General features: G+C 50.2%; 5 protein-coding genes across 5 annotated transcripts; 1 reads left to right on the top strand and 4 right to left on the bottom strand.

The window, feature by feature from the left end:
- Window positions 1-118: 118 nt before the first annotated feature.
- Window positions 119-1,328, bottom strand: BDV14DRAFT_195832 (uncharacterized protein; the record flags this gene model as incomplete). Its single annotated transcript, XM_073772307.1, has 3 exons — window positions 119-499; window positions 657-1,224; window positions 1,261-1,328. 3 exons carry the CDS (start codon window positions 1,326-1,328, stop codon window positions 119-121), a joined length of 1,017 nt encoding a protein of 338 aa, XP_073632530.1.
- A 577-nt stretch (window positions 1,329-1,905) lies between these two features.
- BDV14DRAFT_195831 (uncharacterized protein) lies at window positions 1,906-2,370 on the top strand (the record flags this gene model as incomplete). The annotated part of the gene is made up of 1 exon (XM_073772306.1): window positions 1,906-2,370. One exon carries the CDS (start codon window positions 1,906-1,908, stop codon window positions 2,368-2,370), a length of 465 nt encoding a protein of 154 aa, XP_073632529.1.
- Window positions 2,371-2,869: 499 nt separating this feature from the next.
- On the bottom strand, window positions 2,870-6,036 carry BDV14DRAFT_195830 (uncharacterized protein; the record flags this gene model as incomplete). The annotated part of the gene is made up of 6 exons (XM_073772305.1): window positions 2,870-3,481; window positions 3,537-3,996; window positions 4,076-4,293; window positions 4,374-4,421; window positions 4,482-5,032; window positions 5,088-6,036. 6 exons carry the CDS (start codon window positions 6,034-6,036, stop codon window positions 2,870-2,872), a joined length of 2,838 nt encoding a protein of 945 aa, XP_073632528.1.
- A 257-nt stretch (window positions 6,037-6,293) lies between these two features.
- BDV14DRAFT_195829 (uncharacterized protein) lies at window positions 6,294-7,466 on the bottom strand (the record flags this gene model as incomplete). The annotated part of the gene is made up of 1 exon (XM_073772304.1): window positions 6,294-7,466. One exon carries the CDS (start codon window positions 7,464-7,466, stop codon window positions 6,294-6,296), a length of 1,173 nt encoding a protein of 390 aa, XP_073632527.1.
- An 8,443-nt stretch (window positions 7,467-15,909) lies between these two features.
- BDV14DRAFT_195827 (uncharacterized protein) lies at window positions 15,910-16,434 on the bottom strand (the record flags this gene model as incomplete). Its single annotated transcript, XM_073772303.1, has 2 exons — window positions 15,910-16,135; window positions 16,205-16,434. 2 exons carry the CDS (start codon window positions 16,432-16,434, stop codon window positions 15,910-15,912), a joined length of 456 nt encoding a protein of 151 aa, XP_073632526.1.
- Window positions 16,435-17,317: the final 883 nt, after the last annotated feature.

Here is a 17,317-nt window from a genome sequence, read left to right as displayed (position 1 = left end):
AAAAGCCTCAATTATCTCCTTCGTCTCTTAACATTGTTGTCAAGTCATTTCCTTGAGCCGTTCACTACTTAGCTACCTACCTACCTTCCTACCTACCTACATAACTCAAAACCCCCGTTTAAGCCCCTTTCGGAGCCAAAATCCCATAAGCAGCAGCCCCCGAATACCCCAAACTCGCCCCCCCAAATAACCCCGTCACAGCCAACGGCTTAACAAACGTCAAAACCCTAACGCCCGTACACTCAAGACCATACGCTACGCCACAAACCAAGATTAATTTCGGCGTTGAGATGAGGACATTATTCCGCGCCCAGTGTAGCTCTGACCAAGATCGGAGCGTACTGTTTAGCAGGAAGTCTAGTAAAAGGCGGCTTAGTAGACAGAGAAAGAGGAATAGGATGGGATGTATGCAGAGGCGTAAGCTATTGGCCAGCAGGGGCGTCACGCCCCAGTGCACGCAGATAATCGCCACAAAGGCCGGCGAGCAGAGTGTTATGTACTGCGGTGATCGAGTTGTATTTGTCATGGAGAAGATGAGGGTCTAGCGTGGGTGGATGCTGCATATTACCGTATATACGTTTATAGGTATAGAATAGGCAGGTTGTAGGCATTGTATAGGATAGGATAGGATAGGATAGGATATTCACTGCACTCACCTCAAGCATGATATGCGCAACCGGCAACGCAGCCGACCAAGGCGGCGGTATAACACTCGTCAATAACAGCCCAGCTCCAACCACCAGCACCATAAGACCAAGAGTGCGCGTCCACGACGTCCCAGTCTGAGCCAGCGCCTTGCTAAACTGCGCGAAGGACCCGCGGCGAGAAGCAGCGTCTAGAGAGAGCGAGCTTGAGCCCGATTTCGAGCGCGAGCGCTTCTCAAAGCTATCCAGCGCAACACCCAAGAGCATGTAGCTGGCAATGCCCAAAGCCAGGGAGAGCACAGGGTACCGGGATATAAACGTCGACTGATTTCCGTTTCCCCTTTTCTCGTCAAGCCACGCAAAGAAGGCCCACGAGAGGATGGATGCGAGGAAAACCAAGCGCTGAGACACGGCATTGTGGAATTTCCGGATGAGCGGTGCGTTGAATGTCAGTGCCACGGCGAAGGCGTCTATAGCTGCGATGAAGCTGAGTGCGAACCAGATGTCGATGGAGATATCCTTGGGGGATCCCTTGAAGAAACACTTAAAGGGATTGTATTTTTGAAAGATAGTGTGGCTTCTAAAACATCGTTGTATTCTAGTATTTTCCCATCACATCAGTTCCATTCCATCGGTAGCTTCGCCTGGGGAAACCCGATCAAATTCGATATGTCCGACTTGCATTGGATGTCTTGGGTGTCTTACATGTCTCCTAGATCACGCAGATGTTCCTGTCCTGCGCACCTGCATTTGCAGCTGAAGTCTTAATTGGCGCGCCGGATCTTCGAAAACTATAAAATAAACCACCTAGTCAACAGCAGACCTACGACAAATAGTATTTCTTCTGGAGAATAACAGACTAGAGAGCCTGTGTCACTGTCAAACTGTGCCTGGCATCTGATAGTGCAGTGATCGTCAGATCAAAAATCCATCTCTAGGTCTACATGTGTCACAGGCGCTACTTGATGTATACCTACTTTCTCTCACTCTATACGATCCTACGTAGTTAGAGTTGGATCTCACTGTTCCCAACTCCCTACTCCCAGTCTCTAGACTCATTTCACACAAGGCAACACCTGATCCCAAGAACGAGGTTGTCGATCGAAATGGAAAAGCAAGGACTGGCTTTAGTAGCATAAAGTCTCCTCTATCCCCCTTCTCCTCTTGCAAATAAAGCTAGCATCCAGTCTTGCTCGCTGAAATATCGTTGGTGAACCTATGTGTTTAGTATCACATCCCAACCTGTCCAAACCAAACAAACATGCGTCTCAACATCAGCACCGCAACCCTCTTCCTCATCACCCTCCTGGGCACCACTTCAACCGCCAGAAAACTACCAGCCAACGAACCCTGCGCCACCAACAAAGCATGCGAAGCAAACTGCGTGAACGGAACCTACTACGTCGCGTCATCAACTACCAACTCCGAGTCAGGTTCAATCCCGTCCATCTTCTTTGTCTGCTCTTTCGATCCCGCGCCCAAGTACGCCACTGGCCAGTGTGTGTCTACAAAGGACAACAAGGTAACACCCGAGGACGCGCAGGTACTATGCGACTCGGCCGAGGGGTTTTTCTGCGAGGACCCACGGAATGGGAATAGGAAGTGTGCGTTTAGGCAGTCTGATCAAACTATTAGGGGTTATAGGGATGGGTGTGCGGAGTTTAAGGGGAAAGTGCGTGTTGGGGAGAATCTTTCGGAGGAATTTCTTGGGAAGACTTGTGTTTAGGTAGTAGAGGTATGGGTACTGAAGAGGAGGAGGAAGCGGGATGCTATATCAATCAGTCCCAAATACTCATTTTGATACTACTGAAGATCTCGGGATGGAAAGAGAGCCCCATACCAGCAGGGAAGTCTGTAAAGGGGTCTAGATATACTCCTACTATTCCATAATCGAAACCTGCAACACATCAAATTTCAATAGCTACTGGCCCGCCTCGCCCCGAAAAAAAATCTGATCAGATCTCAATGGCATTGACTTGCGTATCTTCCGGGGTCATTCAGGCAGGAGTCACGCACAACTTTACAATATCCATGAATCCTCCAACAAATCCACAACCACTTCCTTGAATATAGGCTGCAGAACCTTTTCCAACAATTGTTGTGTTTCACAGCTTCTGCAGGAATGAGAATGACTGATTAGGACGATAGTCTTCATATGAGCAGCCGCCAAGTGAACGTCAAATATGAACAGTTTCACTCTCCGTCAGTCAAGGGTAAAGCGTCTGTCACTCAGGAAAATTCTTGATTTTCCACTTGCTAGCCATCGCGGCCGCGTCGAGACTCGAAGGATCCATCTTCTGACGGGGAAACAAATTCTGGATCTGGAGAGCTCCCTTGCCGGCATCCATTTGGCTGAAGATGCGCATGATGCCATTTTTGGTGTAAAATGGCCATAGAGCCTCCTCGTCAATATCATTGTATGTTCTCAACAGAAGCAATGCCAACGAGGCGATTCCGGCGGCCAGAGCAGTGGCCACGGAAGACCCCGAGACCGAGCTGGCAACATTTCCGAGGTATAGGGGCGCCGATGCCTCGAGATCCTCGCCTGGAATCCTGATGTCGACGTGTTTCTGCCGGTCTCCCTTTGAGGTGAGCCCTCCCCAAATATCGGTCGCGGTTACGCTCACAACGGAGTCTGTGTAATCTACAGGGTATACATCGCCAGCATATGCGCCTTCATCGGCCGTCGAGCAAAACATCAGTATTGGGCGAACCTTGGACTTGCCCGACTTCGCTGCTGCTCTCTCGACGGCGGCTTTTAACTCGCTTTCTTCGCTTTTCGTGACCCAACTCATTGATATGACGTCGACCTTTTGGTCCACGGCCCAATTGATTGCCTGGCGCATGGAATATTAGAACAAATCATCGAACAAGGATTTAAGCGGCAGTCACCTTGGCCGCCTTTTTCGGGTCAATATCAGCCCGGCCCTTGCCAACGCGTGCGATGTACAAGCGGCAATAAGGGTTGACAGTGTTGATCAGCGAGGCCATCTGAGTTCCGTGGGCATCCGCGACCGTCCACCAGGGGCGCGGCGCTTCCCCAAGATGGTCAGATGAGACATACGATATACCATTATCTATCCAAGGTCCAATGGGCGATCTGATTTTATCGGCTCCATTGTCGATGATGGCGACCTTGATCCGTGTGTCAGGGTCGTTTAGCAGAACTCGTTCATGCAGCTTGATGGCGATCTTCTCTTGCTCGGATAGATTATAGCGCTCTTTTTGGCCTAGAACCTGATTCTGTTTCTCCACAATCTGGCTGAAGATAGTCCGCCGGATATCGGAGGCCTGGTCAAGTTGTTCCTGTACGAAGGATCGGCAGGGGCCAAGCAGGCTGGTGAAACTGTGCCTATTCATAACCAAACCGAACAACACAGTCAGTGGTCTTGTTTCTTTCTCATCGCATCACAAAACCCAGGAGGTCTTACCGGGGGACACTCATGGTGGGCTCTTCCGTCTCCTGGAACGGACGCGGATAATCCCAACGGGCATCGAGTCGAATCTCCAAGCTGTATCGATAGTTGGGGAACGGTTTCCCCTTGTAGAATTCCTTCTTCGCTTTGAGCCTGTTATACAAGTCGTTCTTGTACCTCGCCATCATGTCCCGGTGATACTTGCGGGTTCCCGCGTCATCAACCCCCTTTGACTATGGCAGACTGACTGTAAGTGCTCCAATCAGCCCGGAGGCTCCACAATGTGGTAACCTGGAGGAAGATCGTGACTTACATTATTGGCAGGATTAGGGTGAACGATCTCAATGACTACTTTATTCAGCTGCGAGAACATCAGCTACCGAAACCATCTGACAGTTGTGCGGGATGGAACAGAGCAAACCTCGGGGAGTTTGGCTAGTCCTTCTTCACAGATCCAGTGATACAGCACACTCCAATTGCCACTGGAATACAGAGTGAGCTCCTTGATGTGCCTGCGTGTGTTTCCTGTCCCTGGGTCATCACAGCCGCAAGTAAACACCTCGAGGTTCGCATCTAATTTACGCCAGTCCATCACTTCGATTCTGAACTGGTCTAGGACAAAACGTGCGATGAAGGCGTCGCTCAGCGGAGTTAAGCTGTTATCGGGTATAAAAAGTCGGTTAATAGTCTTGACGCCCTGAACTTTTGCGAGCCAGGAAAACAACTTCCCGATGGTTCCCTGATAGCACGGCTGCTTGACGTGGTTAAGGTCGGGTAGCTGGACGAAGAACAGCGTATCCTCAAAAGATACTGTCCTGGATGGACCAACGGCAGTGTCTTCGTCGTCGTCATCGTCGTCGTCGAGGTGATGCTTCGTGGTCTTGGGCATTATGGTTATCAGGCTATCCACAAACTTTTCAAAATCGTGCGAGGAACGATTGAAGTCAGACATGTCAAGGCAGAGCTCCTTTGCTGAAATGAATGGAATCAGTCCGGTGTGGTCTTTTTGCTGCTTACACCGACTCACCTTCCACCGAGATCCCGTATAGCGCCGTCGTGGCATCCGGAATGCTCTTCACATATTGAAATATGAGTCCCTTCAATTCATTAACTACCAGGTCCTTGTTATTCGCCTGTTCCAGGTTCGCCAAATCCTGGTACAAGGAGCCTCGCTTTGAAACGGTCGTTAAAACCTTTGGTAAAATGCTGGCCTTGTCACTTCTTCGCATCAGTGTGTCGAGCATTTCTTTCGCGACGAACGTTCGGCTAAGAACGATGGAGGTGTCCCGTTCTTTCGAGGAACTGGGCGGACTGGGTAACCAGTTCACTGCTCTGCTCAACCTCCTCAACCCACGATGGATGGGCGTGTACCCTTCTCCGTCGGCCTTAATGAGCGCCTTTGCAGAACAAACAGCAACAAATGCTGATGCGAGTGGAAACCCCGTCTGCAGCGCCTGGTGAACCACATTTTTCCCATCCTGCTCACTATCAAATATGGACTTGAACTTCTCCAGTGCCACCCGGGGCAGGCTGAATAAACAGACCAAAAACCCATAGTTCCTCTCCTTGATGGCAAAATGCAATGCCAACTCATCAGAAATATCGCTGTCCCTCTGTCTTTCGCTGTCAGGTTTTGTGTCAAATGCATCCTTGAACTCTGTCAGCAACCATTCAAGCAGATCCATTGCCGTCGGTGACGCCCAGATGCTTTCCACCCAGTCCTCATGTGTTGTCGCGGGCTGCTCATTGATTAGGACTAGAGCGACTCGGTCGCCTTTCTTGCCGAAGGCAGCGGTGGTTCGGATGAAGCTTTTGAGGTCCAGCGTTGATTCTTTATCCCAAGTGGATATCTTCCTCGCCCTGAGCACCAGTTGCGCAGCTGCTTGGGCCTCGGATATAGGAGTGAATGCTCCCGTAGAATACCCATCTGAGCTGGTGCTTAAATGAGCTGGCTTAAGACCAGACTTTGGGCCCATTTCGGTCTGGATGTTGGGATGTCGAGTATTGATGGAGGAAAAACTTGCTTTCAGTTCACGCGTACCAGGTAGGAAGGGGGGGCTCGAGAAAGGGCCGGATGGTAACAGCTAGCATCGTATTAAATTGGCTGATTGGATGGCTTACATGCAAGATCTTACAGAGGGTAACAATCACTTGACACATTGCAGAGATAATCCATGTTCGTACTAATGCATAGTGGCTCACTCCTCTAGCAGTTCATGGTAACGCCAACCAGTCAGCCCGACCAGCCTTCCTCAACTTGGCGCGCATAAGCAAACTCTTCCTCAGACAGATATTGCCGTGCCTCTTCTCGATGAAGTTCAGCCAATCGCTCGTACAAGGCTGCCATTCTCCGATGCCGCTGCATTCGCGTGTGGTCAGACTCGCGCTGAGCAACATGCGGCCCAGGCCGCGGTCTCATGGAATAATCTAGCGCAGGCGAATTGGAGTGTGCCGTGTCTGGGGCTGTGTTGTCCATCGCAGGAATTTGTAGACCGGAACCAGCATCGCCATAGTTCGCCAGCTTAGCCTCCTCTGATCGGTGCAAGCCAATCTCCTTCAAGGCGGTGATGACGTTATTTTTCGACGCAGCACCCAGGTTGTTCCTGTCAATCCCAGGAGGCATTTCAGTGGATTGCTCACCAATCCCAGGGCCGTAGCGCCCGATAACCGTGGGGAGCTTCCTGCTACGCAGGCCGGATGGGATGAATTCCTTCACCCTTCCGGCTAGATTTCCTATCTCCGAGTCGACCGTAGCCTGGAGTTGGAAGGATGAAGCTGACGCTCGATGAATGAGCAATGCAACAGTGAAGCTGTCCCCAATCCCAGAATTCTTGACGTCTGCAGCTTGAATCTGCCACCATACTGTGTTGCGCTTCCCGACTGGTAGGGAACCATGACGATCCGTCCCAGATCTTATCTGCAACAAGTGCTGCTTTTCATATTCGGTTTTCCTGGTTCGAGTGCCCTTGACGCCCGGAGCGGCACCTAAGGCGTCAAACTGCAGAGCGCCTTCAAATGCCCGCTCCAATGTTTCATTGGTTGTGAGGACCTTGATGTGCTGCGCGCCGCTCGAACTGGGTTCGTACGAAGTGAGAATCGGCGCCTGATCCCAGCCAAGATAGCCTTTCTGCTGATCGTCAGGGAGAACCGTCAAGGTCACTTTGAAAGAGACCAGATGTTCCTTTGGTTTATGGGAGGAGGGAATCATCTTGACTACCAGCAGACTTGCATCTTGGACCCGGTTCGGAGCCTTGTGGTCGCCGTGCACCTCGTAAAGCATTTGGAATGCCACACTCAAATTCGATCCTTCATATCGAGCATGCTCATCAGGTAAATCACTCTTGACCTGTCCTGAAGCTGGATTGTAGTCGTCGAGCGAGAGAGTTATCATCTCCTGTGGTTCCATTTTTGCTTTCGTTTCCTCTGAGATTCGAACTTTTTCACGGGTTTAATATCTATGTCTCCATGGCCCTTCTGACTTTCTTAATCGTAACATCTGCATGACCTGGCCTACAATTCGGGGAACACGTCATCAGCTATCCCCTCAATATGCACGATCCTTGTCGCCGGGGTTCTGATGGTTCAGCCAGCCACACAGACGGAGATGCCCGGACATGCAGAAATGAGGAGCTCCGTTACCCAACCTGTGACCACTTGCCATCCCTTGGTGCACTTTCTCATGGTGAGCCTAAAGGAGGTTATTCAGCGGCGACAAGTACAACAACAGATCTACCCACACGCCTAGAATTACCACATATCGTGATCAATATGTCGCACTTTGAGGGACAGATCAGGTCCATTTATGACGGGTCAAACTTATCACCCAGAGGCAAGACTGATGATCACTTCCCGCAATATCAGTAAGCCCCAAGACGCAACTAAAAAGGTCCTCAAACTTATTGTACGCTATCAGCGTGGTGGCCGTCCATGGTTTAGGCCAGATCGGTCACCATGATACTGCCTGGACAGACATGAAAGCCAGCGGAGAACAAGCATGTTGGCTGTCAGATTTCCTACCGGTGTACTCGAATTGCGTGCGGGTTACTCGATATGATATTTCGTGCGATTCCCTTGGGAACGGGATATCAGTGGGAGATGTTAAGCATTTGGCAAAAATGCTCTTAGACGGGCTATTGAAGGATGTTGCCCATAATGCAGTATGTGCAGGCGGCACGGCCCTGGGGCCCTGACCAGGCCCCCAAAGAGATCAGAGGTCTAATTGTGATGTTTCAGCTCGAACGATTAGTGTTCATCGGCCAGGATCTTGGTGGCCTTGTCATCAAACAGGTAGTTACCGACGGACTATGGCCTCTCCCTCGATGTCACCTTTTGCTGACGATTGACTGACTGCCTCTGGTTCTAGGCCTTGTTGATGGCACTGACGATGCACCAGTATCATCAGATCGCTGCGATGACTTCTTTCCTTGTATTTTTCGCCACCCCACATCGAGTACGGTCGTCCGAAAGCATGGCGAGCTGGATGCTATTTCTGGCGGGCGAAGATCGCGGGTACAAAGTGTCTTGGTTCTCCCAAACCGCACACATGATTGAGACCGTCAATGCAGCCTTCGATCCTTTTAGGCTCGTGTACAGAACGATGAGCATATTTAATACCCATTCCACTGCTGAAAGAGGCGACGGTGGCACATTGGAGGTTCGTTTTACCCTAGCTGGCCGGTAGCAAGCGCTGAAACTTTTCACGAGGGGCTTGACGAATCCTCAGCGACAATGGGTTTCCTCACCGAGAGAACGACGTGCCGTACCGAACGGCATAGCATGATCTCAATTTTCAGCTCCGCAGTCGATCCTACATTCGAGGCAATTTGTCAAGAACTCAATCGGTCAAGAAGTGAGCATGGCTATCTGGTTTCACTAGTTCATACAAGCACGTTCTAACAAGTTGTGTCTCATCCAGATCCGGGATTGGCGTTTATCGAATGCCTCGACTATCTGATGGAGCTTTTTCGTGCAGAGGGGATGGAAAGCCACAGGCATAGCATTTTTACTAACAACAGAGCAAGCCGTCAGGCGCTGGACCAACTCCAACAAAACCGTATGTACCAAGAATGGACAGAAGCGCAGAGCGGGCCTCTCTTCGTTAAATCAAACATAGCTATTGACGACGCCATCCATTTACTGCAGACGGGACAGACTACTATTGCTAGTACACTAAGACTGAGAGGTCATGCCATGCTCGAAACCCAGCTACCGGCGTATCTTTCCTACCAGCTTCTCTGTCAGGAGCCAGCACTCTTTCAACATACCCAGCGGCTCGTGGAGCATATTCGCGCCGAAATTGGCGCGTGGCCGGAGAAAGTCTGGATATTACTGCGGTCCCTATTAAGCTGTCCGGCCGAACAAGTTCGGGTATGCTGCATCCAGCAGGCTACGGGACGCATTACTTCGGATGAGTACTCTTCTCTGCGCCGACTCATAATGCTGAGTGAGGATAGAGCACTGCCGTTGAAGCTGCTTGTGATAACATCATCTGCTCACCAGGAGACGGGACAGTTGGGCTCTCCAGCAAACAGTTTAGCGGAGGTTGGACAGGCGCTGGAGAATTTCCAAACGATTCTCCAGGACGAAATGAACATGCTCATCCCCCTCCGTCCCGAACTCGGTAAGATAAGAGAAATTGTGGAGTTTGTTCTGCATCTTTGTTACGATCGGAGAAGACAAGCCTTTCACGAAGAGCAACCAGAAACATCAGTGCTGGACTTGGTTCAATCCTGGATTGCGTTTCTTGTTCTGGACTCCTCGCCCGCCACGGTGCTGTCCATCAAAGCTTCGGCCAACAAGATCCCAGAAAACTTGCACGACATGTACACGAACATAGTGGAAAGATCGAAAGTATGTACCGGTGGCCCTGAAGCTTTGCGTGCGCTGCTCTGGAGCTCTCGTGCATTTCGGCCATTAAGTGTTCATGAACTCAGCATTGCCGCTGGACTGGACCTAGGTGCGACGAAGATGACTGATGTGGTGGATCAGATGCCCCTTAATCTCTCGTTGTCTGTTAACATGATATTCAGTCCAATTGCCTACATCGCAAATGACGAGCCAATGACTGTATCAAACTCTTTCGCGGGCTTTATGTTAGGACATAGTCATGCACAATGCTCAAACGAGTGTCTCTTTCGTGAAAATGACCATGCTGCCATTGCCCTGAAATGCTTACATTACATCCGTTTGGTTGATGACGCTGAATATTTCCGGTCGCAGCTGCAAACTCGGGACAGTGAAGCTAATCGGCTGTGGTCCCTCTTGCACTACGCGGTCATATATTGGGCTGATCATTACAAATTAGCGAAGAGGGAGGCCGTTGGCGAGAGCGGTGGTGGCAATGCTGATACTTTACCCGAATTCAAATGTTACTTCCAGGATAGAGTGCTGATCCGGAAATGGGCTCACTTATTCTGTGCTATCCCTCATCCCCTCAAGGCAGTTGTCTGGGTCGACCCAACGTTTGTTGCCGTCGAGATTGGTTGCCTTGACTTGGTGAAAGAGATGCTCAAGTCCCCAGACGCCATGAAGCCTGGTGTCCTGAACACTGCACTCGAGATTGCAATCGGCAATGGGGACGAGGATCTTGTCGGGTTGCTCTCCAGATCAGGCGCAGCGAGTGTCAACGCTCTACACCTAGCTGCCTTGTCGGGGAAGTCGACAATGCGCCCACTGCTGCGGCGAGTGTGGGACGCTTCGGGCTGGGAAGATGAGGCTCCAACCCCGATTCATTTCGCCTGCAAAAGTGGCAACCTTGAAACAGTATCCGAGCTGCTCGTATACACGGAGGATATCAATGCCAAATCCTGTGAGAGCGGGAGTACGCCATTGCATCTTGCCTGTCAATACGGCCACCACCAGGTCATTGCGTTTCTTCTAAAGAATGGTGCCTCAGCAAATGTTGCCGATGAAGCCGGTATGACACCGCTGCATGCTGCGAGCTTCTGGCAGCAGCCGCTAGCAGTTCGTGCTCTGCTAGAGCATTCGCTGTCGGCGGCGACCTCCATTAATTTTTTAGCTGCGGACGAGAACGGAGCCACGGTTATACACACCATGGCGGATACAGGCCGACTTGATATCCTCAAACTCATCATTGGATATTTGGCCGACAAAAAGCTCAAGGATAATGACCAACATGATAGCACTATCCTACAGCTGCTCCGCAGCAGGGATGATGGAGGATCGACACCATTGCACATAGCCGCAGCACAGGGCCATGCGGCTATCGCACAGGAAATACATCTTTTAGAAAAACAATACTCGTGCAGCTTAATACTCGTGGCAGACAATAACGGTGACATGCCCCTACATCTGGCCGTGAGATCCGGTCATCTGGACGTAGTAGATCTGCTGCTGGGTGAGCAAGAACTCGTCAAGTACCAGCTTGAACAAGAAGGAAGTTGTGGTGCATGTTCCATTCATCTAGCAGTGATTCATGGCCACGTTGACCTCGTCCAACGCCTCTGTCACAGCCACCAAAGTGAGGAGGTGTCGTTGAACCTATTCTATGGTGATGAGAGCCAAAGCCCATTGCATCTGGCTGTTAACAATCGCCAAGTGCAGATGGTCCAGCTCCTCCTGGACGCGGAAGCCACGCCGGATACCATGGATGCATCAGAGGCCACGCCTCTGCTTTACGCCTGTCGGAAAGGCTTTAGTCACATTGTGGAATTACTCCTGCGACGCACAGCTCGCACAGACACGCCTGATAAGCACGGTGTCCCACCACTCCTGGCAGCTGCTGAAAATGACAATGTGAAGGTGGTACGCATGCTTTTAGACGTCGGTGCAAACACTGAGATCGTAGATCTACATGGTCAAAATGCGCTACACAGAGCCGCACATAATGGCAGCGCCAAAGCTCTCGAGCTCCTCTTGGGGTATGCTTGCATGAATCCTTCTAGCAGGGACAATGAGGGAAATACTCCACTGCATTTAGCGATGCGCTCCGGATCGGCGCATTCAATACCTGCCATCCGTGCGCTTCTTCAAAGCGGAGCCAGTCCTGAACTGAAAAATCTAGCGGAGATCATGCCACTTGCCATGGCAGAGACCGCGGAGGTGGCCTTAGTCCTGGCAGATGCAGTGGATTTCAGCGCATCCGATGCTTCAAGGGTGGTCCAACGGGAATTCTTACAGCTCTCGGCTACCAAAGGCCATCTTGAAGTTATCAAAGACCAGCACCGTCAATATCCGGCGACTGACCTATCGGTCAGAATCAGGGCCAGTCCCTGTACCATATAGCTACCAAGTCTGGTAAACTTGAAATCGTGGAGTATCTGATCGCCAACTCGGTCTCCGGATATGATGGAGCAGATAACGAGGGGTGTAACCCGTCCTGGTATGCCGCCAAATACGGGTATCTTTCAATCTTAGAGGCAATCGCCGGGGTCTCTCCAGGCAGTCTAAACCAACGTGACGAAGAACGGAGGACGCCCTTGTGTCTTGCGGTAGAGCAAGGCCATTATGACATCGTGAAATACCTTCTCACAAACCGGGAGAAGTTCTCAATTAAATGGGAACAAGGCGATGACGAAACCGAAGTGAATCGTGATTTGTACCATCTGGCGGCGAACAAATTAGAAGAGTCCATGGAGATGATCCAACTTCTGATGGATCACGACGTGCCCGGCCTAGAGTGGGAGGACAGCCACCACCGAGCCCCTGTCGCATATGCTGCGATGAAAGGCCACCTGGAGATAGTCAAGGTTCTACGACAACATGCATTCGGGAGCTTTAACCAGATCGACAAAGACGGAAAGACGCCACTGTATCATGCCGTTGAAAGACGTCACAAGGATCTAGTAGAATACTTCGTTGCCCAGGGAGTAGCTCTTGACCTGGCCGAATTCCAGCTAGGCTGGACTGCCCTACATCTAGCAGTATCTAGCGGCCAAGAGGACATGGTCGATTTTTTGATGGGCTCCAGCGCCTCCCGCGACGTGCAAGACAAGCAGAAGCGCACGCCTCTTTTCCTAGCTGCCTACGACGGCTGGGAGAATATCGTCGAATTATTGCTGAAATGGGAATGTAATGTGTCTTACAGAGATGAGAAAGGTTGGACTCCCTTGATAGCCGCTTACGATAACCGCCGCATCTTGGGCCTACTGGTCAAAGCAGGGGCAAGCATCGACGCAAAAGCCAATGATGGCCTTACTGCTCTGCATGGAGCCGCGAGCATTTCAGATACATCAGTGAGCTTTCTTCTGTCGAAAGGTGCAGACGTCATGGACCCAGATAGCGAGGGCTGGACCTCATTCCACTACGCGAGCAACGCCTCGGAGCCTGATATTATCAGCCTCCTTTTACAGAAAGTGAAAGGAACAGGAATCAGCCCGGATACGATCAATTATAAGGGCCACACACCTCTGATGACGGCCTTTGACTCTGGTACACTCACTGCAGCGCAGGAACTACTCCAGTCGGGGCATTTCGATATCAACCATGTGGATCCCAAGAATCCCAGCGTCCCATCAATAGCAACCCTCGCTACGCAAAGGGGCAGGCTGGGTGTGGAATGTCTCCTTGACTACGCTGGATCCTCCTTGAACCAGTCGCAGCTGGAGGAGCTGCTTGCTTGGGCCACGGAGGTAAAAACCCGCGGCATCCAGAGCAAATGCATGGACCTGTTGCTCATGGACAAAACTGCGCCCTTGAAGCTTTCGAGCGCGGATAAGCTGTTTGAAATCGCCGCTGGCCACGACGATAAAACCTTGGTCCAGTTTCTCTGCAAATGTGACCCTGCAGGCCTCGAGCCCAAGAGAGACAAATACAATTGGACGCTGAACCAGATCAGTACGTCATATCGGCGACCGTCGCCTAACGGCCAAACAACGTTCGATATCAAGCAAACCCCGCCCACGGGATGGGATCGGGAACACACACCGAGAACTCTCATCCTGGATGAAGACGGCATGACACTGCACCGGAATGAACCTAGCGAGCACGAGATCACCGCCGTTCGCGCCAACAGCTGCATCCGCCTAATGGAAAAATTCTACTTTGAAGTCGAAATCATAGTCTGTGAAACTGACTGGTAAGTGATGATGGATCTCAACCCTGGAAATAAGAACTGAAGTAACAAGCTAAAAAAAAACACACAGTCTAGGCGTTGGCTTCGGCTATCAGAACTGTGAACTACACAGGATGCCAGGATGGAATGACAACACATGGGGTCTGCACGCTGACGATGGCGGGCTCTTTCACGGATACGGATGGCCCAGGGAGGCAGATGACAACTGGACGTTTACCACCGGTGATGTGATCGGGTGCTGTATTGATTCTGCACAGCGCAAGGCCACATTTACCAAGAATGGGATTGGTCTCGGTGAGTCGAGTTTTCTACTTCCCAGGTCACGGCAAAACAAAAGAGGAAATCTAACTTTGTTTGCTTGCGTAGGAACATGCTTCACGGGCATCACGGGGCGAGTGTTTCCGATGGTAGCTCTGGGCGTGGGAGACAGGGTCGTTGGGAATTTTGGCAACTTGAAGAACACGCCCTTCCGATATCCCGATGGCAGAAATTGGGTGCACACCTTCGAAGAAGAAATTGAGGAGGTGGATAGGTCCTCTCGCGACGAGGACGAGGAATAATAAATGACTGGCCGCTACTGGACGTGATCCGGAGACTGCGGTACTCATACAAAAGAAAAGGGTCTGAGCAATCCACCCACGGTGCGCTTCCAAGCTTGGAGGCTAGGTTATGCTCGCGGGATGTTAGTGTCCATCTTTGGTATATAAACGAAACAGCAGTGATATTTATTGATCAAAACGCAATTAATATTAATGACATGGCTACTACTAAATTGATTTGCTCTACTTGTATTCTGTGAGAAGCATGAATCATAATCTCTTGGTTCTGGCATGGAAACAGAAACATAGACAGTAGTGGCTGATCTAACTCCTACCTCAGTACCCCCCTAACTCCGCATCTCAACAGCCACCCACAACTCCACGAACTGTACAAGCGACTGGTCTAATGGTGAAGACCCTTTAAGAGTATCATCCGGAAATATCTGAAGCAAGTAAAGACTATAGCTAAAGGCCTTCTGTAATTCAGAGATGTGCTCCGAATCGCGTTGCCCAGATTGATGCAGTGTACAAAAATATTGAGGATATATATAAGTATGTGTCGTATGTGGACGAGGGTTCAGGGGTATTTTCGGGCAATCTAGCTCCACTAATTCGAAAGTGAATAAACTGAGAGCCATGCTAAGTGATGAATTATTTACCATGGACTCAGTTGATGCTTGAATCATTTAAATATCTTTTATTGGTGGTTGAAGCTTGAAGGGCTATTTTGGTGGTGATTCAGGCAAACCAAATTCAGGAATTCAATACGCGACTGTACGCACTTCACTTGTTCTATGGATTCAACACCTGGAAGTAACATGGCTGATTAGAGTAGCTATTATTTGCTGTAATTACGAAATAGTTATCATATAAGCTGGCTGCGGATTTTTTTCGTTTTGTTTAGGTTTTGTTTCGTTCTGGCTGAATATCACCTTGAGTGGTGTGGGTCAGTTCTGTGACGGGTATTCATTTATCTGAGAAAACAGACCAGTGCAGCATGGACTGGTAGTTTGAGGTATATAGAAATTATTTTCATCTTGCTTAGTACATACGACCACAGGGTGTGGAGAACAGGGCTCGATCCGGCTTTTGAGGACTAGGCACAGCTTCAAGCTTCAAGCTGGGCGAAGTGTATCTTTGGGATGGTCTGACAGATCTCTCTCTAATTGATTGACTCAATCCTTCCCTTGTACTAAATCAATGGTCTGTACAACAATCGGCCTTAGTGGATACGGCGTGTGGTAAGGGAATTCTATCACTATGCGACTGTTCGTCGTTTAAGCCAGCTCCGCCTCATACATACGTCGTCGGATATCATATGCATCCATAGGGTCTATCAACCGAGAGTGGTCAAATCTCTGCAGCTTCCATCTCCAGATATCCAGGTGCGTAAATCTCAATGTCCTCCTCCCACCCGTCGCGGTCTCCATCAAATCAAACAGAAACTCGCCGCGGGCTTTGGCTCCTTCCAGGATATCGATAATAAGGAGAGTCATGGTCAAGCTGGTGTCGGGTTAGATCACGAATACATACACACGGAGCGAGAATAGGAGAAAAATGGAAGCAACATACTCCGAATTCATCGCGGCATTTCCACCAACACGGTCTTCCACCACATGCTCGAACGGGTTGAACTGCACGCAATAAGCAACATGCACAGGCTTTATATTGCAAGCCCGTCTACGGAAGGAGTTTTTAATCTGCCCATTGGGCTTGCACTCGACTAGGGTGATGTGTCCTGTATCCAGATCGTCCTGCGTGACCAAAAACCAGGGGTCGAGTGGCTTTCGCCCAGCCTCCATTAGTTCTCGTCGCTGGCGGACTTCATAATCGCCGTCTTCGTCTGGGGCATCGGCCGTTGTTCGAGGGCGCCATTGTTCCTGCGATCACTAATAAAAAACCATGATCGAAGATGAAATGGGGGATTTATCCCCTATAAACATAAACCATCCCCTAGACTCCTGAATTGCTTGCTCTTCGGTAATGTCACCGTCTGCATCGACCTGGATCTCAAGGGGTACGCCGCCTGGCCAGTGTAGAGGGAGGAGCCACCATGGTGCGTTTGAGGAAACGTAAATATTATTCCTCAGACTATCCGAAGGATAAGTTATGAACTGGCGAGATGACCCATTAAAATTCAAAATAACAAGAATTTTCTCTGATCCAGAGAGGGGTACGGAGAGATCCAATTGTTTTACTTTGACCAATGCCATAATTCCATATCCAGATTAAGTCCTGCTAGTGGATCTTATCTTAGTTGAGTATGGTATAAGAAAATGAACAGCGCTTGCATTGCATCTAGTCACCCAAGGACTATATTTGCATGCCCTTTCGGTTATCCTTCTTTCTGATCCGGACGTACGCTCCAATGGAGGAAGTAGCCAGGCTTTCGGCCCCCCTTGAAGAGAAGGCGGGCTATTAAAGCGAGTTTAGCATGCACTGCTGTTGTTCCTAAGGCAGGTGCGCTCAGGGTCGCACTTTTCAGAACATGGCAGTCTCCATGCACCTAGCTGAGAATAGGGTACAACGCATTTGCCAGCTGGGTCGCTTTCTATTTGCTTTTCGTTATCATTGAGGGCATTCTAACCTTGAATGGTGTGTCTGACGAGCTCCTGAAGCACCCCGCGGCGACCGAGCACCCAAAGGCAAACTGTTGATAATAAGGGGCGCGTGAAAAGATCTGAA

The sequence above is a fragment of the Aspergillus stella-maris genome (assembly GCF_047715825.1).
Source record: "Aspergillus stella-maris strain CBS 113639 unplaced genomic scaffold BDV14scaffold_4, whole genome shotgun sequence".
Lineage (NCBI taxonomy): Eukaryota > Fungi > Ascomycota > Eurotiomycetes > Eurotiales > Aspergillaceae > Aspergillus > Aspergillus stella-maris.
Note: the sequence above shows the minus strand (reverse complement) of the source record. Positions and strands in the feature narration are given on the sequence as shown.